Source organism: Stenella coeruleoalba, assembly GCF_951394435.1.
Source record: "Stenella coeruleoalba genome assembly, chromosome: 19".
Lineage (NCBI taxonomy): Eukaryota > Metazoa > Chordata > Mammalia > Artiodactyla > Delphinidae > Stenella > Stenella coeruleoalba.
The window spans coordinates 46891876-46918682 of NC_137165.1; the positions used below are offsets into that span (position 1 = coordinate 46891876).

The window sequence follows — 26807 nt, forward strand, 5'->3', positions numbered from 1 at the left end:
AGATGCTCTCTACCCACACTAGAGCGTCTCAGACAAGCCTTGTTTCTTTCTGACGCTGGAACTGTCAAAACAGAGACAGTGCCCGCCGCTGGGGGACAATGACCGCAGTCAGCTGGGCTGCAGCTGTCTGGCCCACAGACTGGTCCTGTGATCCCAGTTGTAAAAGGTCAGGGGTTTCTCTTCAATTCTCCGCTGGATTTAGAAGCCATGTCTGGCTGAAAGAACAAACCACAATCTATAAAGGGACTCGTTTAATACTTGGAAAGATTAAAAGCTACAATTAACCTTTTGCAAAATAATAAAGTCTGGAAGAACTATTATTGTGCTCACTTTCAGTTACAGTGCCAATCAGGAGGTGAAGGCCAATGCTTTCTTTGTCAGCTTGATGCTGAGGTGACCAGAGAAATGCGCCATCCCTCTGGCCTGAGGACGCAATGGGGATTTCTCTATCTTCAGTGCATGGGGTGCCTGGGCTGACACCCTCCTGTCACGTGGTTGTGCTGGCCTCAAGGCCCCTGCCACTCAGGTCCCCTGCATCATTCCTTCATCTACTCTATCAGGGAAGGAGCAAATCCTAAACATAAGGACAGAGCCAGGACCCAAGTTCCCTTGCCGCTGAAAAACATCTCTGAAAAATCACACAAAAGTGTGATTATTTTTCTTTTGTCTCCCAAACTAAAACATAAGCAGGGCTTTCTCTTTGCCAGGCTCAAACCCTTTTTGATGTGTTAATGGTTTAGAACCGGAGTCATCAGTCAAAACATAATATCACAGATCATGGACTTAGAGAATACGGCAGGAACAGTCTACTAAACTTTACAGAACTTTAGATGCTAATTTGACTTTACCCATGAAAGACAGACCTACAGACAGAACTCACACTATGAATGATAGCCTCAAGCAAATAGTCAACATTCAAAATAAATGCTGATTGAAGACAGTATCTTAAAAAAAAAAAGTCCATTAAAGGAGGGAAGCGCCAGCATCAATACTATCCACATCCTCCAACTGCCTGCTTCAAGGTCACCTTCACGGTAGTGTCACCAGACACACTGGAGTCAGGCCTTAAGCCACAGTCTCTGCCTGGGAAAATGGCCTTTATCCTAGTTTTTCCTATCCTTTAGGGCAGCACCTTGTAAATTCAGGTATGTGACTTGGCAGACAGTGGTGGAGGTAGGAGATAACAAGCATGTAAATTAGACAGAAAAACAACATCATATCAGATGAACCAATAAAATAAGCAAGGTCTGAGTTATGTGAATACATGATAAATATTAAATCACATTAACAAGTGTTGAAATTATAAAATAGATCAGCAAGCAAATAAATTAGTAGATCAGCTTTAGATCACATATCCTGTCAGTTAAATTTCTTTGAGTATATACTCAGAATGTAGACATTTATTTATAAATTATATACATGTTCTAATATAATACAGCTTTTATAAAAATTAAAAAATAGAAATAAAGAGCAAAAAATGAAATAATTAGCCTTTTCACTAACTTTTAGTTATGGCTTTCTGACAGCTTTGTACTATCTTCAGCTGACACCTCAAGGCTCAATATATATACTTAGGGTGAGGCTCACTGTTAATGATAATGGATGTAAATCCGTATTTCAACCAGTCTTCTTGATAATTTCCAAGGATTTTGACCAAAGGTCAACATATGGTCATCTGTATGTTAAATATTAGCAAGACTTTTTTATGTTCTTATAGATAAAAAGAGTAAAAATATATACAAAAAGAAACTTTAATATTTTCTTCTTGGATCGTGCCTTCAGCAATCCATCTTGGAGACCACTGAAAGGAGAAACAGAATGAATCAGAGAGTTCACAAGAGCCGCTGGGGCATCAACATGACAACATGCTCATGCCCCGGGGCCATCTTGCTTACAATCTCCTTGTCTTTGGGGGGATGGCAAACGAAAGGCTAATTATTGCACAATAAGAACAATCTTCGATGGATTTTGTATCTTCTTTACACATTACATATAAAATTTAGAAGTGAAAAGGTATATACCATTGATATTTTTTCATGGTTAATACTTTACTTTTCAAAAAAAACATGATTTGAGAAATCTCAGACCCACAATGCTCACAGCCTCTCTCTTCACTCCATAGATGACACCTGGAACAAAACCAGAAAGGATGGTCCTCCAATAGCTAGCTGGAATTCAGGATGCATCTTCCCAAGGAAATGATGCTACAAACTGCAGTTACCTATAGGTGGACCAGAATTATGGTTCAGCCATGCCATAAGTTAATAGGTTAAGAGGAAAACTGGCAAAATGTTGATAATTGTTGAAGCTGAGTATTGGATACATGGGGATTCATTATACTCTTCTCTCTACTTTTGTGTATACTTGAAATCCCCTACAATAAAACATTAAAAAATAAAAGATGAAAAAAAATCATGCTGGGGCCACCTGACATCCTTACCATTGCTCCTGTGTAATTCTGGAAGCATTTTCCCCACAGTTGCTTCTCCAACCAACTCAAAACATGGGGTACCTGCTTGCAAGTGAGAGTGTCTGCAGTGAAACACCTCACCCGAAAACTCCCCTAAGCAACAAGGGGCACTGGGAAATAGCCATGATTATAAATGCCAAACACAGAAACTTAAGTGACCCATTAGAAGGGCAGGATATTTTCAGTTAAGTACAACATGGAAAGAAATACTTTTTTTAATTTCTTGTACTCATTGTATTAAGGATTATAAAACACCAAAAAAGAGCAACCTTTTTTGGCTGTATGCAGTGAGTCTCTTTTGGCTGTATGTAATGAGGCTGTTTTTGCCTTAAAGTTTGCTCACTCTAATTTCTGAAAAGAAAGAATTGCATGAAATTGAGATTAAACTTACAAGTTAGAATTTATTCTCAAAATTGATAATGTTCTCCCTAAAAACTATTCTTTTATATGTCAAAACCACAGCCTGTATTTAGGGAATGCGATTATTATAAAAACCTATCCCTCTTATTAAATATCTAAACATGACATGACCTAAGGAAAGAAGGTTCTCCAAAATTCATTTGTTAGTTTTGCAATGGTGTAAATGTAATATTAGTCAACCTTCTAGGCCATATCTTTCAAAAAGAGACACATCATCACTCCTGAAACCAACACCCTACTGCTGTGTTCTGCAGGTGGTTTATAAGTCTGAGATAAAGAATTTACTCATGAATGTAATTCACAACTACATGTCATACACTCAAACATAAACCCAAGAACCTTTTGAAATCTTCAGGAAGCTTCTCATTATAGACATGTGGAAACTTAGTGTGCAAGAACGGCAGTGAATTAAATACAATCGTGCCTCAGCATCCAAGGGGGCCTGGTTCCAAGACCCCGCAGATACCAAAACCCACAGATGCTCAAGTCCCTCATATAAAATGGTGTAGTATTTGCATAAAAACTATGCACAGCCCGCCCCCATATACTTTATTATTTTTTAAATATTTATTTATTTAGGCTGCGCCAGGCCTTAGTTGCAGCACGTGGGATCTTCGTTGCAGCATGCGGGCTCTTACTTTCAGCATGCGTGCGGGATCTAGTTCCCCAACTAGGGAGCAAACCCGGGCCCCCTGCATTGACAGCATGCAGTCTACCCACTGGACCAGCGAAGTGCCCCCACCCCATATACTTTAAATCATCTCTAGATTACTTATAACACCTAAGACAGGGTAAATGCTATGTAAATGGTTGTAAATACAATGTAAACGCTATGCAAATAGTTGCCAGCATGCAGCAAATTCAAGTTTTGCTTTTTGAAACTTTCTGGAATTTTTTTCCAAATATTTTTGATCCGCAGTTGGTTGAGTATGGGGACAGGGAACCTGAGGATATGGAGACTGACTGTATACTCCTGGTCATGTGACAAGTACATTCTTGGAAAAGAAAGAGCATCCAACTTGCTTAAGAACACTCAGCAAGGCAAACACCCCAAGTGCAATATGCTGACTCTAAATGCCTCATTCTCCCACATTCTTTCCCAGGGCTCCTGGTTCAGGGTATCTAGCTAGTCACCCAAAGTAAAACCCCCGGAAGGTTACCAGCTAGGGGTGTTGCTCACAATGCCGCCCCTGGACTCAGTGGCACAAACAAGGCCCCGCCAGGAGCTAACTTACCCAGGCCCCCATGCTGTAAGTCCCATTAGCTTCTCCTAACATTTTGGTCTTCCCCCGGCTTTCATGCATTCACATGTCACTTTATTATGAATGCAGGTGGCAACATCCTTCTCCTAATTGCTGCTTCGTATTAGCTATGAATTCCCATCATTAAGAAGAAGCAGGCTTTGGAGAAGGTTCTGAGAGTTATTCTGTGGACTTTGTGACAGCTCTTTGGCCTCACAGAGGCTTCGACAGCTTCTATTCCAGACAGTAGAGCTGCTGATTGGTGGGGTTACTGGGGAGGTGGTAGGGTACCATGAGGCCTAACCAACCCCACAGCAGTCTTTGAGAAGAGTTACTACTTGGCTGCAAAGTAGTCTTTTTGGCTCACCAGCCCACACACTCATCACTGCTGCAGTGTCATTTGTAAACACAAATGTCTGCAGTATGGATGGAATAATAAAATCACCTGGAAAAAGTACAGAAAAGCTTTACTTTTCTCCCCCCATTTCCTTGTCATGTGAAGGCACATAAACAAAACAAACAAAACTGCAACGCTCCTTGAATTGTTTATGAAGCCAATAAAGGAACCAGACTCTCAGTCCAGGCTGCAAGGACTGCCTGGGCCCACCGATGAGAACTTATATGGTTCAGAGGTTTAAAAATCACATGGTCTCCTAAAACAGTCCCGAGCACCAAGCTCCCCGCCTGACTGGTTCATGGGCTTCCAGATGTAGTCTACTTAGGGCAGGAAGTATGCAGGATCAAGGGGCTAGGCCTCTGTACTAGAGAATTTTATCACAGAGTGAGGTTTTATAGCCTCCTATATCAGTGAATGTTTAAAAATTTTTTCCATACCTGCCCTCAAGAATTGCATCATATCCTTTATAAAAAACCAACTAAATAGCATCAGATGCACAGAAAATAACTCAAACCAGCTGACGAATCCCTGGAATCAAGCCATATTCAAAAAGTGACTCTTTCAACTCCCCCCAGAAACAGGTTCACAGAACCGTTTTATAAAGAAACCAAGGCCTGGGACTTCCCTGGTGGTGCAGTGGTTAAGAATCCGCCTGCCAATGCAGGAGACATAGGTTCGAGCCCTGGTCTGGGAAGATCCCACATGCCGTGGAGCAACAAAGTCTGTGCGCCACAACTACTGAACCTGTGCTCTAGAGCCCGTGAGCCACAACTACTGAGCCCGCATGCCACAACTACTGAAGCCCATGCACCTAGACCCCATGCTCCACAACAAGAGAAGCCACTGCAATGAGAAGCCTGCGTACCACAATGAAGAGCAGCCCCCCGCTTGCCATGACTAGAGAAAAGCCCACGTGCAGCAACGAAGACCCAATGCAGCCAAAGATAAATAAATTTATTAAAAAAAGAAACAAAAAACCACATTTATCCCAGGCATCAAGGGCGAGACACCTTCCTTAAAAAAAAAAGAAAGAAAGAAAGAAAGGAAAGAATCAGTCCTGCATGGCTCCCCTACTCACTAGCTACGTGACCTTGGGCAAGTAACTTCCCTCTCTGTGCCTTCATGTCCTCATGAGCACACAACTTAACTGAAAAGGGTTGTGATGAGGATTAAATGAGATAATATACCCAACACCCAGCCCTCTGTCGGTGCTCAGCATCATAGTGCTGCCTTTACTGTTTCAATGATCAAATCAAAACAACCACACTGTGCTATAGCTTTGTCATCCTCTGTGTAGGTAGTAAGTTCCTGATTAATCAGCAGACTACTTAGTAAATTGGACTCAGCATTAAAGATTGACTGGATTAAAAGTAAAATCTTCCCAAGACAATTATGAGCTCAAATCAGTTTAAACTGAATACTGCAGTCAGTCGTTAGGCACTGGAGTTAATGTAAGTACCATTTTTCTTTGCTAAAGTTGGCGCTAACTTCCTTAGAGGGCGTGTAATTCAGGTAGTCACGGCACCACCCTATCAAAAAAGTTTAGCAACCATGCATAATGAGTCACTTTTGCTCCACTTCTTATATTAATGCTAAGCTTAAGTGTGCCATAGCCTCAAGATTCAGCACCAGCTTCTCTTAAAAAAGAAACAGTCTCATAACATATTGCCATGTGAAAGGGAAAAAAAAAAAAGACTGACTGCAAAACACAGGCATACCTCATTTTATTGTGTTTCCCTTTACTAAGCTTCATTTATGTTGTATTTCTTGCAAATTGAAGGTTTGCGGCAACCCGGAATTGTCAGGTGATGGTTAACATTTTTTAGCAATAACTTTTTTAAAAAATTTATTTTATTGAAGTATAGTTTATTTACAATATTGTGTAGCAATGAAGTAGTTTTAAATTAAGATATATACACTGTTTGTTTTAGACAGAATGCTATTGCACACTTAACAGAGGACAGTATAGTGTAAACATAACTTTTATATGCACTGGGAAACCAAAAATTCGTGTGACTCCCTTACTGCAATATTTTGCTTTATTGTGGTGCTCTGGAACCAAACCTGCAATATCTCTGAGATACGCCTGCATATGATCCCATTAAATCAAAACAAAAAGAGTGCATGAGTGTGAATGTGTGTGATATATGTACTCATACGTGCAGAAATGTAGGAAAAAACAAGGATATGTACCAAATATATATGTACATATATGTATATATTATATATTAACTATAATTCCTTCCCACTAGTGTGATAAAGAATATCTTTTTCCTTTGGGTTTTCTGTGGTTTTTTAAACATTGATAGTGCATTTTTTTTTAAATAAGGAAAAAACGTTATGAAATTAAAAAACAAAACAAGACAAACAGTATTTCGGACCCTGAGAGTTCTTCCCCTTGTTTTGTTGTGGGGTTTTTGTTTTCATTTTTGTGTTGTAATAGAGATCATGGTGCCATTTTTTGAGCACTCATTTAAACAGAGAGGAGGACAAAACGTATTAACAGAGAAACCAAACAAGCTTTGAATTATAAAAAAATTATCAAAATAACAAGTGTTGGCAAGGATGTGTAGAAACTGGAATCCTTGTACACTATTGGTGGGAATGTAAAATGGTACAGCCACTGTGGAAAACAGTATGGCAGTTCCTCAAAATATCAAAATTAGAATTACCATATGATCCAGCAATTTCACTTCTGGGTACATACCCCAAAGAATTGAAAGCAGGGTCTTGAAAACCTGTTTATACACCCACGTTCATAGCAGCATTACTCACAATAGCAAAAATGTGGAAACAACCCAGTGTCCACCAACAGATGAATGGATAAGCAAAATGTAGTAAGTATAGACATACAATGGAATATTATTCAGCCTTAAAAAAGGAACAAAATTCTGCAATATGCTACAACAGGTAAGAACCTTGTGGACATTATTCCAAGTGAAACAAGCCCGTCACAAAAAGACAAATACTGTGTTATTCCGCTAATATGACATACTTAGAGTATTCAAAATTAAAAAAAAAAGAAAGTAAAATGGTGGTTACCAGGAGCTAGGCAGAGCGGAAAATAGGGACTTATTGTTTAATGGGTTTAGAGTTTCAGTTTTACAAGCTGGATGGTAGTGATGGCTGTACAACAATGTGAATGAATATTGAATATAATACTGCTGAACTGTACACTTAAAAATGGTTAAGATGGTAAATTCTGTTAGGTGTATTTTACCAAAATTAAAAAATATATATACAAAGAAGTGTGTATGTGCCTATGACTTATGACCTATACAAGCTACAGCTGTACTTCTATATGGTGTATACTGTGAAACACACAACAACCAGAAACTTTTTAAATATGCAGAAATAAACACAACTGGAAGTTCTAGTAGTTTCTTTCTGCACCCTAGTGGTTTGCCTCGGCCGCCCCTCAGGAGGCTCAAATCCTGAGATCTGACGTGCACGGGAAGGTAATGCCTCCTTCTCGAGCCCAGACCCCACTGTGCGCAGAGCAAAGACTAGTGCCAGCAGTGGCCCACCCCTGACGTTAGTCTGCCTTCTCTTCCTCCGTCCCTTCTCTTGCATTCCAAGAGTATTTAACCCTGCTCCGAGGTCTCAACAATATTTAATCCTAACAGACTCAGCTATAACGAATCCTGAGCAAGTAGCAAATCCCTGGCAAATTTAGAGAGAGACCGGAATGGAAACTGGATGGAAATGCTACTCTCCAGAGCCATGGAGAGCCTTGAAAAACCACATGGTGAACTGGCAAAACCTGAACTAGAATGAGGTTTACCAAACAAGTCTCTTGGGTGCCTGGAGAATGAACAGATCCCAAAGTCTTAAAAACACTGCTTGGGCAAAAACCTGTGACAATGAACTAAAAGAATAAAGTCAGATCTAAAATGAGGCTGGATGCCAGCCAGCTACTGCGGAGAGGCTTACCTTCAGTATCTCGGGTTCTTTGATATCCAGAGACCTTGGGTTCCAGTGTTGTAGATTTTTATGTAATCTGTGATATTTATGAGCACTTGGTGGTGTAAAAAACCAAATCATGCAAACTGCAGTCATGAATCCAAGGCCAATGCCCAGAAAGAGTCCACTCACGTACTGGGGGAGGGGGAGGATGAGGTACGCATAGACACACATGACAAAGAAGCCCAGAGTCTTCACGGGCAATTCGGGGTGCTGCATGGCCAAGTCCACCTCGTGGTCACTGTCCAGAGCCGTGCCATCGTCCGCCAGCACCTCTGGCTTGAGAGGGACTTCTGAGAGCCTCTCAGCTTTACTCTCTCCCTCCGTTTCCAAATCAAAGTCCTCAGTGTACAGTTCGCAAAACTCTTCATCCTCTTTGCTCACCAAGGCAGACAGAGAGCACCTCTCAAGAACCAGAGAGCCGGTCTTCAGGCCTACCTCCTTCAGACTGCTCCCCTGAGAACTCTTCGGTTCTGCCTCTCTCGCAGGGTCCTCGGACGACTGGGGGTGGTCACTCCTGGGGACGCCAGGGTCGCTCCCCAAGCCCTCCCCCTCGGAGTCACACTCCTCCTCCTTGATGCTGTAGTTGTTATTGCCTTCCAAGTGACCGTTCAGGCTGGACAGATTGGAGAGCTCTGAAGCACTTGAAGATAAGGCTTTGGGCCTATGGCTGCCACTTTCTTCCCCTATAATTTTACTAAAAAGCTGAAAAGGGTCATATATGACTTCGGAAAGGCGTCGCTTAGTGTCTTCGATTTTCGCCTCCATTTCGGGCACTTTAAAAAAGGAGCGTGTATCGGAAGGCGACGTCAGAGGGGAAGAGGGTGCAGTTTTGGAATCTCCACCTGTGTTTCGCGGCTGCGTGAACTGCTTGAACAGGTGTAAATTCAGCTTGGAGTCGGGTGGCTTGTACGACACGTTATCTGACTCTTGCCTGGAGGTGTCGGTGGACAGAGACTTGACTAATGTCTTCATCAAGTGCCGGTGCCGTGGCGGGTGGGGGGATTCTTTTGGCTCCACCTCGGTCGACAGGGACTTCACGAGGCTCATGAAGGGCTTTGCGCTGGAAAGGGTGGAGGACGAGGCACTGGAAGGGAGGATGGGAGACCTGGAAGGCGAGGACAGCGGGGAGGAAGAACTGGTTTTCTGCTCAGAAAGGGACGACACGCTGGGAGAGCTAGCTAAGGGCCCCGACGAAGACAAGCCCGGGGACAGAGCCAATGGCACCGTGCTTAATACTTGTGCTGCTGCAGGAGGGGGCTCCAGCAGCTTTGCAGTGTTCTCGGAGACGGGCAAGATGGCAGGGGACACGGACAGTCCGTCTGCCAGGATGAGCTGGGCGTCAGGGCCAGTGGGGTCATGGCCACCCTGGGCTTCAAGATAGAGGTCTTCCTTGGCTTCGAGCCCCGTTACAATGCTTTGGTCGTCCAGCCCCTCCTCCAGGTACTCCCTGAACTCCTCCTCCTCTTCCTCCTCCTCCTCCCCGGATGCCGAGAAGTGGATGGCGATAGTGTCTCGGGACACGGACCTCTGCACGTGCACTCTGGGGGCTGACGGTTTTGGCATGTCAATGGTTTTTTCGGCATGGCGACCATTCAGACTTGTCATCGCCGGCTTCACAAGGGCTCAGGCTCTGTGAAAACAGCGAGAAAACCAGAAGTCAGAAAGCGGTTTCTCCACGGGACATGCTGTCGTGTGTGGACAGGAATGCAGGTGAAGCTCACTTCTAAATGGTGATTATGGTTTTACTTGGCAGATGGCCACTGTTTTTACTTGAGCAGGTTTAATGGTTTAATTTTCATCAGATAAATTCCAGTTAGGCATTCTCTTTTATGAGCAAACTACAAACCAGTGTTATAAACCCCGTACAATCTGTTTTCCTTCACAACATCTAACTCATCGTTTCCTCCCTCTTAACTGGCTCATTTCTATCAGTAATTCTATATTGCAAGGCTTGAAAGACCTGCACAAGTTGCTACCAGTTTTACTCCAGAAGTCCAACAGGCTAAAATGCAGCATCCTGGCGATTTTGAGGATCTTGGAATAAAAATTTCACCAGTGGTTTTCCAGCTATAAAAAGCTAATCCTGGAGGGTTACTGCTTTCGTTGCAATTTTCACAGCAATCCTAACAATTCTTTTGCGTCTCCCACCACTGCTCATATATCTTGCCACTGCATATAAGGAGCAAAGTATCCAAGGGTGGTAAGCGAAATCTGTAAACTAACTGCTGTGATCTGTCAGCTTCTTTATTCCCCAAATGGTAGGTACCCTAAGGCCAGAGTATACAGGCAGCCATGAAGACATGGCCATTTTCTGAGGCTTCAAGATAAAGCAAACTCGTATTTTAAACTGAATCCAAGAATCAAAGGGCAGGAAAATGAAGTCTCAATGCTGCAACCCACCACCAACTGAGAACTCTGCTAAGAGCTAGGGCAAGAGACATGGAGGCTATGCTTTCTGCCCTTCAGGAGCTTAGTTGCTGGAGCGAAAACAGACACCTGAAAAGCTGGGCAGAAAAACAAAAGAAGCCAAGCGCACCCTGTGACACCCAGTGCATTACATCTTCCCCTATTCACTTACGGCCCATTTATTGGGAACAAGGCATCATGACAGGTCCTACAAGAGGGAAATGAACACAATCTGGAAAGAAACCCCGTCAAAGGAGCTAAAACACACTTGAGGAGTGACCTTCAGGCGTTCTGAGGAGGGTGAGAGCAGCGTGGATGGTAGGACACCCGCTCGCTCTTTTAAACTGAGGGGTAGGTTGTGGCTAAATGGCTGTGATTAGAAAGAAGGGACAAAGGCATGAAGATGAGCACAGGCATGGTGTATCCTGACACATGGGTCTATTCTCCATGTCCAGGATGGAGGGTGGGTATTGGGGAGCCGGGGGAGACCACCAGTACGAGAGAGGCATCATGCGAGAGAGGAAAGAGCAGCCTTGGGACCAGGAAATAGGGCTTCTGACACTTGCTCCTTTTCCAGCTGATTCTGTGGGACCTTGAACAAGCCAAGACCTCTACGGGTCTCAGAATCTTCATCTGTTAAATGAGGCACCAAGAGTCCTTCCCAAATCTAAAACCCTACGTTTATGTTTACAGGTGATAGTACACAACCCAATCTGATATACTCACACAAGTAATCTGCCATAGACAATCAACACTATGTCGCTTGCTTGTTTCTTTTTTCTTTTCTTTTTAAAAATACTTATTTATTTATTTGGCTGTGCCGGGTCTTAGTTGCGGCACGCAGGATCTTCGTAGCGGCATGCAGGATCTTTAGTTGCAGCATGTGGGACCTAGTTCCCTGACCAGGGCTCGAACCCGGGCCCCCTGCATTGGGAGTGCAGAGTCTTAGCCACTGGACCACCAGCGAAGTCCCTTGCTTGTTTCTTTAATTTGAAAAACTCCTATAGTTAAGTCTTCCACCAAATACTCATGTTCAAAATGCTAGCAACTGATACTACCAACAAGAGAAAAGGTAAACCTGTGTGTGTGTTGAGGGGATTGGGGGGGAGCGGAACCTGGGGCAGGTGGGCAAGAAAAACTATTTACTAGAAACAGGAAATAACCCAGCGATGACAAGAATTACAGTTCAAGGGCCCAGTCACAACAAGGACACATCTGAAACAACACATTTCAGTATCAATACTTGAGAGAAATTACTTTCATAAAAATTTTTCAACAGAGTTTTGCCCAAGCTCATTCATGACCCTCAGGCTCTCCTATCCCCATTGGATCCAAGAAAAGGGAGTGATCTCTATCAATCAGACAAAGCAATTTAAATCCAGGAGCTGGCAGCAAGCTAGAAAGACACAGCCTCGGGTCCAGGACAATCCTTCCCTGTTATCTCAAAGCCAACAGGTTTGTTGGCTTAGTGAGAAGAAAAATACCAAGCGCAACACACATTTTTCATTTAACTGTCACCTACTTTTATAAGGGTAATTTTAAAAGAAAATTACAGAGGTAATTTTAAAAGTTTGGTACTTGATAATTCTCAATAGGCTGAAAAATCAGCTTTATTTAAATTGCTTTAATAACATAAAGGATGATCTGAAAGGCTCTGCTGCTCTGAGGCTGCTTCACTGGTAGTAAAAGTGACTGTAGGCACAGGTGCACATACAGAGAGCATGACTGGGGGGCTGAACAGTGTGAGTCGTCCTCTGAGGAGCAAGGCAAGAGTGCAGAGGCTCTTTTATAGTTGAGGGTGGGATGGCCTGGGAGTCCACAGGCAAAGTCAGGCCCAGTCCAGGGCCACAGGGCCAAACAGCAGTGTGTCCAGGAGCCTGTGGTCTCAGCACCTGCCCAGGAAGGGCCATCAGGGGCCGATCTGCCCAAACCTCCAACACATAGTCGGGCCCCCTTGGCTTGCCGGTTAAAGGGACCTCTGCTGATCTCTGACTAGACTGTCTTAAGGTCTTGTTGGGCTGCACCCTGCAGGCCTACAGCCCTGTGCTTGCCCCGCTTCAAGACAGAAGAAAGACCCTGGAGGCAGCTACAGAGACATCAACGGTTTAACGGATGGGGAAGCTTATATATCTGAAGCAAGGTTCTGAAACAACACCCCACCTGGGTGGTGGACGGTGGGCAGGACATGGCAGCAGCCTTCACTCACAGGGGGAACGGGAGACGGCCAGTTATAGGGGGAACTTACGTCAGGTTTGCTCATTGGTTACCAGGGAAACTAGCAGTGGGGCGTGCCCCTCGCCGCCCTTTTCATAAGAAAAGTCACTAACTGGGGCCTGGGGCAAGCATGCAGGAAGGTCAGTCATGTGAGCAGAGTGTGGGTGAAGCAGGCGCAGGTCGGGCTGGGGACGTAGAGAGCAAGAGAACAGCCATCTTGAGTGGCCTGACCACAGAGGTCTGTGTCAGCCAACTGGGCCTCCTGAGCTGGGCCCCATAGAGAGCTAGGTGCCAGGCAGCCAGCCAGAGTAGGTAGTCTGGCTCACCATGGCTAATGTCTTTCTCCAGGGCTCAGGCAGTGGCTTCAGAGGTTTAGAGTAACCTCCCTCAAACCCATGCTGACCGAAGTCTAGCTCCACCTCACTAGTTTTGTACTAAAACATGCCACGTGAGGCTAGAGCAGCACTACTACTTTTTAAATATAAGAAAATCTTAGGGCCCTGTTTGCTTATCTGCAAATGAGGGGATAAACAAAGACTGCTTCTAGGACTCAAACTGCTGGATAACTGTGTGTCCTGGAACTCGAGTCCCTGGTTTGGGTTCTAGACAAACCTCCTTCCTCCTCCTGGGGAGTCCTCCAAGCCTCCTCCTCTCCATCCTTCAATGGCTGGCGGCTGGGGCCAGTAAAACCGACCCTCCCAAAGTCACAGCACTGCAGGACAGCCAAGATCAAGAGGAAAAGTACCTGACTGTCGTCCAGGAACTTTACGTGGTTGGTCCAAGGACACAGCACTGAATGAGGAGGGGACGGGGAGATGGTTAGACACGGGCTTTTTTTTTTTTTTTTTGCGGTACGCAGGCCTCTCACTGTTGTGGCCTCTCCCGTTGCGGGGCACAGGCTCCGGACGCGCAGGCTCAGCGGCCATGGCTCATGGGCCCAGCCGCTCCGCAGCATGTGGGACCTTCCCGGACCGGGGCACGAACCCGCGTCCCCTGCATCGGCAGGCGGACTCTCAACCACTGCGCCACCAGGGAAGCCCTAGACACAGGCTTTTGACACTCATGTCCTGATGCCTTTGCCACCACAGCAATCTACCTCCTCAAGCATGTCATGGACACTCATTATGATTGCTTGTCCTGGCCTTGGTACCTGCCTTCCGTGCTCTGGCATGAACAGCTCTACCAGGAACTAAAAGCTGAGTTCTCAACAGCTAGCATGTGATTAACAGGATTGGGAAATAAGAATTCGTTATCCATCTGTCAAGCTAGCATCATAAAAAAGTAGCCTCCTGCCCTCTGCTATCTCAATTCAATTATAACCAGGCTCAAAAAAACAAACAAAAAAAAAGGGACAACCTTATCTCAAGCCCTCAGGAATTGAAATGTCAAAAAAGGTCATTTCTCACCCAGCAGGTCTCCTTCTTCCAAAGCCAGCAGCACAAGACCGTGGGTTTTAACACTGATTTTGAGTCTTGTGAGGGGAGGGCCTATAGCTCACATTGTCATATAGGATGATTTTCTGCCAGAGATATGTTTAAACAAAAGTCTGATTTGGTCATGAGCAAAGTGGTGCTAAAGATTAACCTCGTCCAGCCCCAGAATGGATGGGGGTGGCAGAGGCAACATTGACAAACTGAAGCCAGAGGTCTGGTGTCTGGGAAAACAGGCTCCATCATCAGGTCCACCACTCTACTGAAAACAACTAACAATGAAATCCATATTTTTTTAAAAATCTGAAAAGCACTGAAGCTTCAACAACTGAGTAAGGAACCACCAGGCCAAAAGGAATTAAGAACCCCAGAGGGATGAGCCCTACAGAAGCCGCTCTTGCCCTCAAAACATTGGATGATTCTGGCAAATTGGAACCTTCATTTTATCGATCTCCTGAGCAGAAATCAAAGTTCAGGGCTGGCTGAGGTGGAGCCATAACTGGAGACTGTTCCACAAAGAGCTGGAATGCCAAACGGCTACATCTATCTACCTGGTAGTAGATGAACCAGAAGCAAAACAGCCCTCACTTAGATCTGAGAGCTTCGAGGACATTAAGCTAAGTGAAGTAAGCCAGTTACAAAAAAAAATGAATACTGTATGATTCCACTTATGTGAGCTAGCTAAAGTAGTCAAATTCAAATAAACAGAAAGTAGGATGGCAGTTACCAGGGGCTGGGGGTAGTAGGAAATAGGGAGTTGTTTTTTAATGGAGATAGAGTTAGAGTTTTGTATGATGAAAACGGTCTGTAGATCGGTTGCAGAACAATGTGAATATACGTAACACTACTGAGTTGCACACTTAAAAACAGATTGGTAAATTTTATGTTATGTATACTTTACCTTAATTAAAAATAAAATTAAAAAAAATTTCACCATTCAAAACTTTAGAATGAAATAACGTAATATTTTGAACTACTTATCATGCTGACTAAAACAATTCTATTCAAAAAGCTCATACTGTTCTTTAGTGTTTATAGCACCATGTGGTTATGTTCTAAGACAATACTGTAAATGCAAATGTATTCATTTACACTCCCATACTTTTGGGGGGTGGGGGTAAGCTATTTAGAGCCAAACGCTCTACAAACCTTAGCCTTAGTCAGGTATGTTTCAAGGAAGCAGCCTATCTCAAACAGTTCTGGAGATGGGTCTTGATGAAAGTCTTCACTATAACTCTCCATTAAAGTTACTATGCCTTGTAAAGATGTTCACAGCTCTCATTAAGATTGAGAAAGCCTCTAATAAGGAAGAAGAAACCAAAAAATAGCTAGAACAAATGACAATGAAAACACAACAACCCAAAACCTATGGGACACAGCAAAAGCAGCTCTAAGGGGGAAGTTTATAGCAATTCAATCTCACCTCAAGAAACGAAAAATCTCAAATAAACAATCTAACCTTACACCTAAAGCAACCAGAGAAAGAACAACAAATAAAACCCAAAGTCAATAGAAGGGAAAAAAATCAAAAAGATCAGAGCAGAAATAAATGAAATAGAAACGAAGAAAACAGTAGCAAAGATCGATAAAATTAAAAGTTGGTTCTTTGAGAAGATAAACAAAATTGATAAACCTTTAGCCAGACTCATCAAGAAAAAAAGGGAGAAATGAAAAAGAAGAAATCACAACTGACACCGCAGAAATATAAAGGATTATAAGAGACTACTACAAATAACAATATGCCAATAAAATGGACAACCACGAAGAAATGGACAAATTCTTGGAAAGGTACAATTTTCCAAGACTCAACCAGGAAGAATTAGAAAATATAAACAGACCTATCACAAGTAATGAAATTGAAACTGTAATTAAAAATTTTCCAGCAAACAGAAGTCCAAGACCAGATGGCTTCACAGGTGAATTCTATCAAACATTTAGAGAAGAGCTAATACCTATCCTTCTCAAACTATTCCAAAAAAATTGCAGAGGGAGGAACATTCCCAAATTCGTTCTATGAGGCCATCATCACTCTGATACCAAAACCAGACAAAGATATCACAAAAAAAGAAAATTACAGACCAACATCACTGATGAACATAGATGCAAAAATCCTCAACAAAATACTAGCAAACAGAATCCAACAACACATTAAAAAGATCATACATGATGAACAAGTGGGATTTATCCCAGGAATGCAAGGATTCTTCAATATACACAAATCAATCAACATAATACACCATATTAACAAATTAAGGAATGAAAACCATATGATCATCTCAGTAGATGCAGAAAAAGCTTTTGACAAAACTCAACACCCATTTATGATAAAAAAACTCCCCAGTAAATGGGCACGGAGTGAACCTACCTCAACATAATAAAGGCCATATATGACAAACCCACACCAAACATCGCTCTCAATGGTGAACAACTGAAAGTACTTCCACTAAGATCAGGAACAAGACACAGATGTCCACTCTCACCACTACTGTTCAACATAGTTTTGGAAGTCCTAGCCATGGCAATCAGAGAAGAAAAAGAAATAAAAGGAATACAAATTGGAAAAGAAGAAGTAAAACTGTCACTGTTTGCAGAAAAACCTAAAGATGCCACCTGAAAACTACTAGAACTAATCAATGAATTTGGTAAGGTTGCAGGATACAAAATTAATGCACAGAAATCTCTGGCATTCCTATACACTAACAATGAAAATCAGAAAGAGAAATTAAGGAAACAATCAGATTTACTGTCACAACAAAAAGAATAAAATATCTAGGAATAACCCTACCTAAGGAGGCAAAAGGCTTGTACTCAGAAAACTATAAAACACCGATGAAAGAAATCAAAGATGACATAAACAGATGGAGAAATATACCATGTTCTTGGATTGGAAGAATCAATATTGTGAAAATGACTATACTACCCAAAGCAATCAACAGATTCAATGCAATCTCTATCAAACTACCAATGGCGTTCTTCACAGAATTAGAACAAAAAATTTTACAATTTGTATGGAAACACAAAAGACCCCGAATAGCCAAAGAAATCTTGAGAAAGAAAAATGGAGCTGGAGGAATCAGGCTCCCTGACTTCAAACTATACTACAAAGCTACAGTAATCAGGACAGTATGGTACTGGCACAATAACAGAAATATAGATCAATGGTACAGGACAGAAAGCCCAGAGATAAACCCACGCACATATGGTCACCTAATTTATGACAAAGGAGGCAAGGATATACAATGGAGAAAGACAGCCTCTTCAATAAGTTGCCTGCTGGGAAAACTGGACAGCTACATGTAAAAGAATGAAATTAGAACACTATCTAACACCATACGCAAAAATAAACTCCAAATGGATTAAAGACCTAAATGTAAGACTGGACACTATAAAACTCTTAGAGGAAAACATAGGAAAAACACTCTTTGACATAAACCACAGCAAGATCTTTTTTGACCCACCTCTTCAGAGTAATGAAAATAAAAACAAACAACTGGGACCTAATTAAACTTAAAAGCTTTTGCACAGCAAAGGAAACCATAAAGACGAAAAGACAACCCTCAGAATGGGAGAAAATATTTGTAAATGAAGCAACAAAGGATTAATCTCCAAAATATATGAACAGCTCATGGAGCTCAACATCAAAAAAACAAACAACCCAATTAAAAAACAGGCAGAAGACCTAAACAGACATTTCACCAACAAAGACATACAGATGGCCAAGAGGCACATGAAAAGATGCTCAACATCACTATTAGAGAAATACAAATCAAAACTACAGTGAGGTATCACCTCACACCAGTCAGAATGGCCATCATCAATAATAATAAATGCTGGAGAGGGTGTGGAGAAAAGGGAACCCTTTTGCACTGTTGGTGGGAATGTAAACTGATACAGCCACTATGGAGAACAGTACGGAGGTTCCTTAAAGAACTAAAAATAGAGCTACCATACAACACAGCAGTCCCACTACTGGGCATATATTCTGAGAAAACCATAATTCAAAAAGAGTCATGTAACACAATGTTCATTGCAGCACTATTTATAACAGCCAGGATGTGGACTAAGTATCCATCGACAGATGAATGGATAAAGAAGATGTGGCACATATATACGATGGAATATTACTCAGCCATAAAAGGAAATGAAACTGAGTTATTTGTAGTGAAGTGGATGGACCTAGGGTCTGTCATACAGAGTGAAGTAAGTCAGAAAGAGAAAAACAACTATTGTATATTAATGCATATGTGTGTAATCTAGAAAAATGGTACAGAAGAACCTATTTGCAGGGCAGGAATAGAGACACAGACGTAGAGAACGGACATGTGGACACAGGAGGGGAAGGTGGGAGGAACTGGGAGATTAGGTTTGAGATAAATACCCTCCATGTGTAAAATAGACAGCTAGTGGGAACTTGCTGTATAGCACAGGGAGCTCAGCTCGGTGCTCTGTGATGACCTAGATGGGTGGGATGGGGGGGGGGGTCCAAGAGGGAGGGGATATATGTATACATATAGCTGATTCACTTCATTGTACAGCAGAAACTAACACAACATTGTAAAGCAATTATACTCCAATTAAAAAAAATTTTTTTAAGAAAATAAATAAATAAACAAAACTCAATCACAGAATATTCCAATAGAAAGGGAAGCTCAGACATTGCCTAGTCCTAAGTGAATAAATCAAATAATTTGAAAGTGGAAAGAAAAAAGAGAGAAAGCCTCCAATAAGGGTTTCTCTCCCCAGCATTGATGCAGGATTCTATTCTATCCAGTCTGAAAATATGGAACAAATCAATGGCTCCCATCTAATCTGAACTCATAAAAAACAAAAAGCCTCAACAGGAAGCCAGTAGCCAGCTTCCCTCCCTATCATGAACTCCAGGAACCTATCAACCTCAGTGGAGTCAGGGTTAGAATACCAAACATCCATGAAATTTATTTTATTTCTAGTCACTCAAAAAGGTTATCATCATTAATTAGTCCATGAAAAACCAATCAACAATAAATCAGACTGTACAATGAAAAATGAAGAGCTATCCATACTCGTGCTTTTCTTCATAATCGAATGAATATTTTGCCTTTTACTAAAGATTCACGTAGGGAGGGAAAAAAAAATTAAGAGCTATTTCAAGACTCAATGTTGGCATTTATTAGCTCAGATATAATAACCTCTCTGAATCTGATAGGTTTGTTTTTTGTGAGTTTTTTGGACTAATTTTCTAATAATAACTGCCCTTCCTACCTCTAGCTGTATTTGAAATAATTCAATCTCAGGGTCCTACAGAGACATAAAAAGAGAAAAGAGTTCCTTTCAGGCCACTCATTTATCAGCAACTCCTCCTCTTGGTCCTTCTACATTAGAACAAATAGTAATGTGGCCCTTATCATTATTATTATCAACATTATTATTATTAATTTCTAACTCACATACTAGATTAGAGGAAGTGCTGAAGGAAGGAAAAAGAGGAGGGAAGCAAGCAACTTCGACTGAAAATTAAACGTGTCTCCAGATGTAGAAAGCACGGTAATACTGCATCTTAAGAGGCAAGCCTGGTTTGGAAGGAACATGTCTCATTTCTCAAGAGCACCCCTACTCCTTCAAAATCACTGTGAAAATTCTTCATCTTTGTAAAATTTGGCCCGTTAGATATTTGCTGTCTCTGAACAAGCTTGCACTTGGACATCTGATGTATGGGCACCATCTGCTAGCATGGGCTGTGTCGGTCAATAGTCTTAATTCAAAAACATCTCTTGGCAGCGGAAAAGAGTCAAGCTGCATTGTATTGCAGAGGATGTCTTAACATCTCTTATCTGTGCAGTTTTTAATAGCATTTGGTTTCATGAAAAGTAGAGAAGGGCCTCAAGGCTCATTTTTTTCCACCTTGATGCTGCAGAGGAAACGGTGAATCTGGTCGGAAACAACCATAGTAGGAAGTTCTGATTTAGCCTAAGAATCTCAAGTACATCTTAATAGCCATCCCTTGATTCATTTAAAGTCAATGAAGCATATGAGAATTGCCAGCAGCCATTCTAATCTGTTAATACTCCACCTCACAAATAAAAATCAATATTGACATTGTAGATAATGAGCTAGTGCTAGGCTTAGTTTCATTTAAAAAGAGAAAAGAAAAAGAAAGTACTCTACTACCAGCACAGGCAAGCCTCCCAAGGCACTTAGACCTTGACTGGTAGAAACTCAGAACTCCTTTCCCATTAGTTATTAGGTTCCCAGACCCCCATTCAGAGTCTCTTCCAGCCCAGCAAAACAACACAAGGTTTATACTACTAGTACACAAGAGCTTCACCCTCTGCAGCCACTGCATGGACTTTTACCTGCCATGAGGAAGGCCTACCTGGGAAGAGGGCCACATCCCTGAAGGAAAAAGTGTTCAAAAGCATCAATATGATTAGAATTTTGCTTTATAGATTGCTATAATAATCGATGGTTCCAGTAATGAAATCCAAATACAGTTCACAGTAACTCATTCAAAATCAGGTCATACCTTCAGCACAACCACACGAGGCCTATGGAGGTTTATAAAAGATAACGCTGATGCCATCCACGGGGGGCCAGGGTGGGGGGTCTCAAGGAGACAGCAGATGGATGGCGTATGATGACATCTATACGAAAGTTCAAAACAAAACAAAACAACCCTAAAGTAATGAAAACTCAGGATAGGTATGCCCAAATCAGGTGGTGCTAATACAGTAAAGAAGTCTGGGAAATTTTTTTAAGCAGAAAAGCCAAGTATGTGACTTAACGAGGAAGAAACGTGAACAAAATAAGATGGCGGACATGAAATATCAGCACAAGGAAAGGCACTGAGATGGAAACGAGTCAATCAAGACAGAACAAGAGTCGCTAAAGATTAGGTTAGCTACAGCTGAAGGGCTGTACTGGGGGGACACGGGAGGAAGATTAATATTGGAGTTTAGAGGCAGGGAATCAATTGTTCAAAGACTCTGAAGGCTAAGTGTCTGGATTTATATTTAAATCTTAGGAAACAGAACCACTGTAGGTTCTTGAGAAGTTTGAAACCTGGGTGTAAACAGTTTTGTTCAGGTGAGTGAGTACCTGGAACCTGGCAGACTGTCATGCTGAAAATCCAGAAGGAGGATGAGCAGAGGGTAGTGGCTGGGGTCACAAAATAGCACATTTCAAAAGCTCGTGGGGTCAAAGGTTAACAAGGGGTGAATCTGAGAAAGAGTAAATGCTGTTCCTTATTCAGTTTTCATTTTTGCAACCATTGATTGACTGATTGATTGACTGATTGCCATGCTGCTCGGCTTGCGGGATTTTACTTCCCTAACCAGGCATTGAACTGAGGCCCTAGTGAAAGCGTGGAGTCCTAACCACTGGACTGCCAGGGAATTCCCATAACCATTTTAAACTTTGAGATTATTTCCAAATTAAAAACACCATCAACAACAAAGCAGTTTCCTAACCACTGTTTGGCTTTGGGTCTGTTGTCATATATTGCCCCCTCCCACCTCCCACCTACCCTTCCAGTCAGAGTTGTCAAACTCAGTTATGGGAGGAAGCCAAAGTTTTACCACTACTTGAATTAAACTTTATTTTGAAATAATTATAGACTCTCAGGAAGTTGCATAAGAGAGGTCCTGTGACATTTCACCAATCACTCCTTAAATTTTAAAGTCAAACTTCCTTTTTTTTTTTAATGTTTTTTTGGCCATGCCATGAGGCATTCAGGATGTTAGTACCCCGACTAGGCATCAAACCCAAGCCCCCTGCAGTGGAAATGCAGAGTCTTAACCACTGGACTGCCAGGGAAGTCCCTTAAAGCCAAACTTTAAAGTCAAATTCCAAATGGTTAGGAAGTCAAGTTTTAACCACAGACCACCAATTCATCCCTTTAAGAAAAACGTATTCCAATAGGCAGAGTGAAACTTCCACTTATAAGGACTTTCTAATAGTCTTGCTTAAGGTCTTCAATGGTCAACTTTAGGAAGACATCTTCCATAGATACTTCCCAAGTACATGAACAGGCAATTCACCCAAAAGTTCAAATGGCCAATAACAAACGAAAGAGCTCAACTGACTAAATACAACAAAGAATTATGAAACACATCAATGAGACAATATTGGTCATCAAATTCCATCATTAAAATATAACATGTGATGCTGTCAAGGGCATGTGGAGACAAACCCTCTATTGCAGACAAACCCTCTATTATGTTGGCACATAATTAGCGAAAACTTTTCTGAAACCAATTCTGCAGTAACTATTAAGTACCTCAATAATGTTCATACCTATACACACACCAGGCAAAAAGGGCTGGGGGGCATTAATGCTAGTTTTCTCCATATAACAGGCTTATCAGTCATTTTTATTTTCTACTTTTTAGGTTTTTCCAAATTCTACGAATTAGGTATTTCCAAATACTTCTGTAATCTGGGGAAAATAATTACATGTAAGTGCATGTCAATTTTAAAAATAAAATAATTATCTTCAGAATATCAAATTGTACCCACACCTTACCCATGAGAAAACTAAGACACAGAAAGATTCATTTTTATAAAATGAGTCATACCGTATGTATGTTGTAATCTGCTTTTATACTCAAGATAACACAGTGAAGTAATCCAGCATCTGGGTATCAGCAAGGCCTTTGGCTTCAGTTCTACCAACTTGGTGGGAGTCTGACCCTCAGGCAAATTATTTACCCTAACCAAGCCTCCCTTTCTCCATCTGTAAAATGGGAATGGCAAAAGACGGTTCAGAAGATTAAATAAAACAATTTAGGTAAAGCACTGAGCATGGTCCCTGGTACAGAGCAAGCATTTACTAAATGTTAACTGTACTTGTAAGTACTTCCTCAAGTCAGCCAAGATTCTTTCACACATGAATTTAAATAGCTTTATAAAATGAATATTCTATAATGTAACCATTTCAACACAGGATACTAGGAATTTTTTGCTATTACAAACAATGCTGTAATACATTATGATGCTACACATAACCTTTGACTGTCTCTCTTATTATTTCCTTAATAATTATTTTTAGAAGTGGAATTACAGGGTTGAATAAGCATATATAAATTTTCACTTCAATTTAAAAAAAAAACACAATTTCAAGCTCATTGTAAAAAACTTCAAAAACAGATGTATGGAGAGGAAAAGTGAAAATTTCTCCTGCTATGCCCAAAATCAACTGTTTAGGATGTATCCTCTGTCCTTCTGTATGCATTTATAAATACACACAAACACACAAAGCTGTTTTTGTTTTTAGTCTTAAATGTAACCATACTATGCATATTGCTTTGCTGTTTGTTTTTCACTTATTATTTCCTGGACCCCTTCCTATGCCAATACATACAAATCTACAGGCATACACACTTCTTCTACCTAGTACAGATATACCATCATCCACTTAATCATTCTTTTATTGATAGAAACTTGAGTTTTTTCCAGTTTTCACACTAGAAAAAATGCTGCCTTGAAAAGCTTTCTATATAGATCTTGTGTACACAGCAAGTCTTTTATAAAGTGCCCACCTTGAACCCTTGTCAAGAATAAACATTATTTTTAATTATTGTCCATCTGATGGGTGGGGAAAAGGCATCTCAATGCTTTGATATCATTTCATGTTTTTTCCACCATCTGTTTCTCTTCTATTCACTGGCCATTCATGTTTCTTGCCCAAGGGTTTTTCTTATTCACTTTATGTATCATGAACACTTTGTCTACTGAATGTGCTGAAAATATTTTTCCCCATCTCTGACTTTTTACCATTATGGGTTTTTTTTTTTTAAACATACAAAGTTTTATATTTTTAGGTGTTGAATCTCTCAATCTTTTTCTTTATAGTTGCTGGGTTTCTACTTCCTGAGGAAGCCTTCCTCATTCTATCAGCCTAAAAGCATTACTCTCTGAAATCATTTTAGAAAACACTGACAGTAACATATGTAACACACATAATGTTCTCTGTTCCCTATACAAGAATCAAACATTTAACTTTGGAAAAACTGACTTGATATGGACAATCATATTTTCTAGCTATAATAAATAGTAAAGTATTTGAACTTTTCCCCCTCCAAATCATACGAGTAAACTAGAAAACCTAGTTTACATATCTGAATCCACTCTTATCTATTAACCATTCAGCTTCTCCATGTGCAAAAAGTATTTTGGATTAATTCTTCATAAATTGAAAAAATTCTCTGAGAACTTAAAAAAGTAGGCTTTCTTTTTCAGTGAGAAACAATACTTTTCATACATGCATCAGTAGACTTAACCTTGATATAGGGCAGTAAAATCTGATTAAATGTATACTTAATGTCAGAATTTTATTTACAGGTAAGGAATCTGAGGCCCAAAGAAGACAATTTTTAAAAAATCAAGTTGGAGAAGTCTATGTGTGTAAGTGTGTGTAGGGCAGAACAGTGGGAGTGAGTGAAAGGAAGTGATGGGGAAGAGGTGAGAGAAGGGGCATGAAGGAGGGCTTCCCAGAGGCGGTGTGTGCGCTGGCCCTTGGAGATTTGACAAGCTGACTGCAGAGACCCAGGGTGGAGAGTACATTCCAAGTGAAGGACAGAGCATGAGTAAAGGGAAGGAGGCAAGAAACCCAAAGCCACGTTCAATACCTGCAAGAAGGCCTAGAGATACCAGGTTCCTGGCAGAGGTCTCAGATGGCCATCTGTCCACACTGTGGTTTCCTCTGAAGAGAACCACTTGCCCACAGGTCCCATGGGTGAGATTTCCCCCATCCCACTCCACCACCACTGAGGATTGTGACAGGGAAGGACCTGGAGAGCAGCCCCGTGATATGACCCAGCCCCAAAGTCCCACCCAAGTGTGAGATTTTGACAACTGTTCAGTTGGTAGTGGAATCAGTCACTAAAAACACAAACCAAGGGAAGCCATGAGGCAGCAGGGGCAGGAGCTCCAAGGAGGACCAAGACCCTCAAGTGACAGTGACAGGGCTCACCCCCTTCACCTCTCCTAACCTTGGGTTCTTTCATTGTAAAGGGGGAGGGGGTCCTCCATTGTCTTCAAGGAATTTTCCAGAAAGCTCTAAATTCTATAATTCTGTGAATCCTACTTAGAGTCCTACTTTTCCATTCTGCACCAGAGATATTCTTGGCAAGTGCTCAAGTCAAGCAAAGGAAACAGAGTACACTTGAACTAATGTGCCTAAGGCAATTAAGTCAAAATATTTTTCTAATAATATTGTAACAGTTCATCCCACATTAACAAACACTTCTAGACCTTCTGGACTTGTCTTGCTTAGCCCAGCTGTAGAAACATCCTTTACCTCTAGTTAAAGGTGGAGAGTGGGCTGAGTCAGCTAAGAATGAGATGCAAATTATCAGCACTTGCAAGTGCCATGGCAACAGATGACATTTGTCCATCCGACTTCCGCCAGACTCTACAAGAGGGCTGCCTCTGCCCTGGCTGTGATAAGGACAGGCTCTCTACCCCAACGCTTCCTTCGTTCTTACTCTGCACAAACATCCCTCCAAGCACAACCTCTTGGCTTCACCCTCTTGTGGATTCACACCACACCTGCTCCACATTCCCACCGCCCTCACTTCTACAGCGCCCTGCAGAGCCCCCCAGGGACACAACTCCCTGCCCTCTCACAAAAAACCATCTGCCTCCTACTCTGCCTGGCTTTTTTTTTTTTTTTTTAATGGAGAGGAGATCATGGTAAGAGAAGGGGTGGCCTGTTTTCAAGACCAAACCATCATCTGTACCACCCTCTCTAAGTCATTAGCACTGCTATCTACTGCCTGCGAGACATCCGTACATGGGCATGAGCCACTCCCACTGCCAGGGATCTTCATCCCAGCCAGGGAGGGTATGGGGGGAGAGGGTTGGGTACAGGTTGCTGTAGACCCCAGCCAGGAGGTGGCTGTAGCATGCGGACCTGGTCCATGTCCTTGCTGTTTCCAGGAAATTCCTGAATTAGCATACTGACTTCCTAGTCAGATTCCCCACTGGTGTGATTCTAGGCCTTGTCTCTCATCTAGGCCTCCAATTTTGTCTCCCTCCTTTCTCCCTCTAAGCACATGGCCTTGCCTCTATTCACCAGGAAGGTGGTATGAGTTGCTATCTTGTCTCCCATATCCATCTATATACACCAATCACTATGCCCATTCTTTGGCTAGAAATTCTTCTACCCATTCCTCTCTATTCTCCACCCACACACAGACTCTATCCAGGTCCAAACAGGTCTACTTCTAAACCCAAGAGACCCATCTCATTCCTGCCCACCCCATCCTGACCCCACTCACTCCCTC

The 26807-nt window shown here is 41.9% G+C and overlaps 1 protein-coding gene across 2 annotated transcripts in view; it reads right to left on the reverse strand.

Moving 5' to 3' along the window:
• Window positions 1–26807, reverse strand: part of TEX2 (testis expressed 2) — a 107642-nt gene that overhangs the window by 50547 nt on the left and 30288 nt on the right. The window contains exons 1-2 of one of the 2 annotated variants that reach the window (XM_079903657.1): window positions 23097–23225; window positions 8462–10124 (exon numbers count right to left, since the gene is read on the reverse strand). In XM_079903657.1, coding sequence (XP_079759783.1) covers window positions 8462–10099 — 1638 coding nt within the window. In that variant the 5' untranslated portion in view covers window positions 10100–10124; window positions 23097–23225. Of the gene's footprint in view, window positions 1–8461; window positions 10125–23096; window positions 23226–26807 lie in introns of those variants that run through there. The other variant, XM_079903656.1, reaches the window with a different exon arrangement.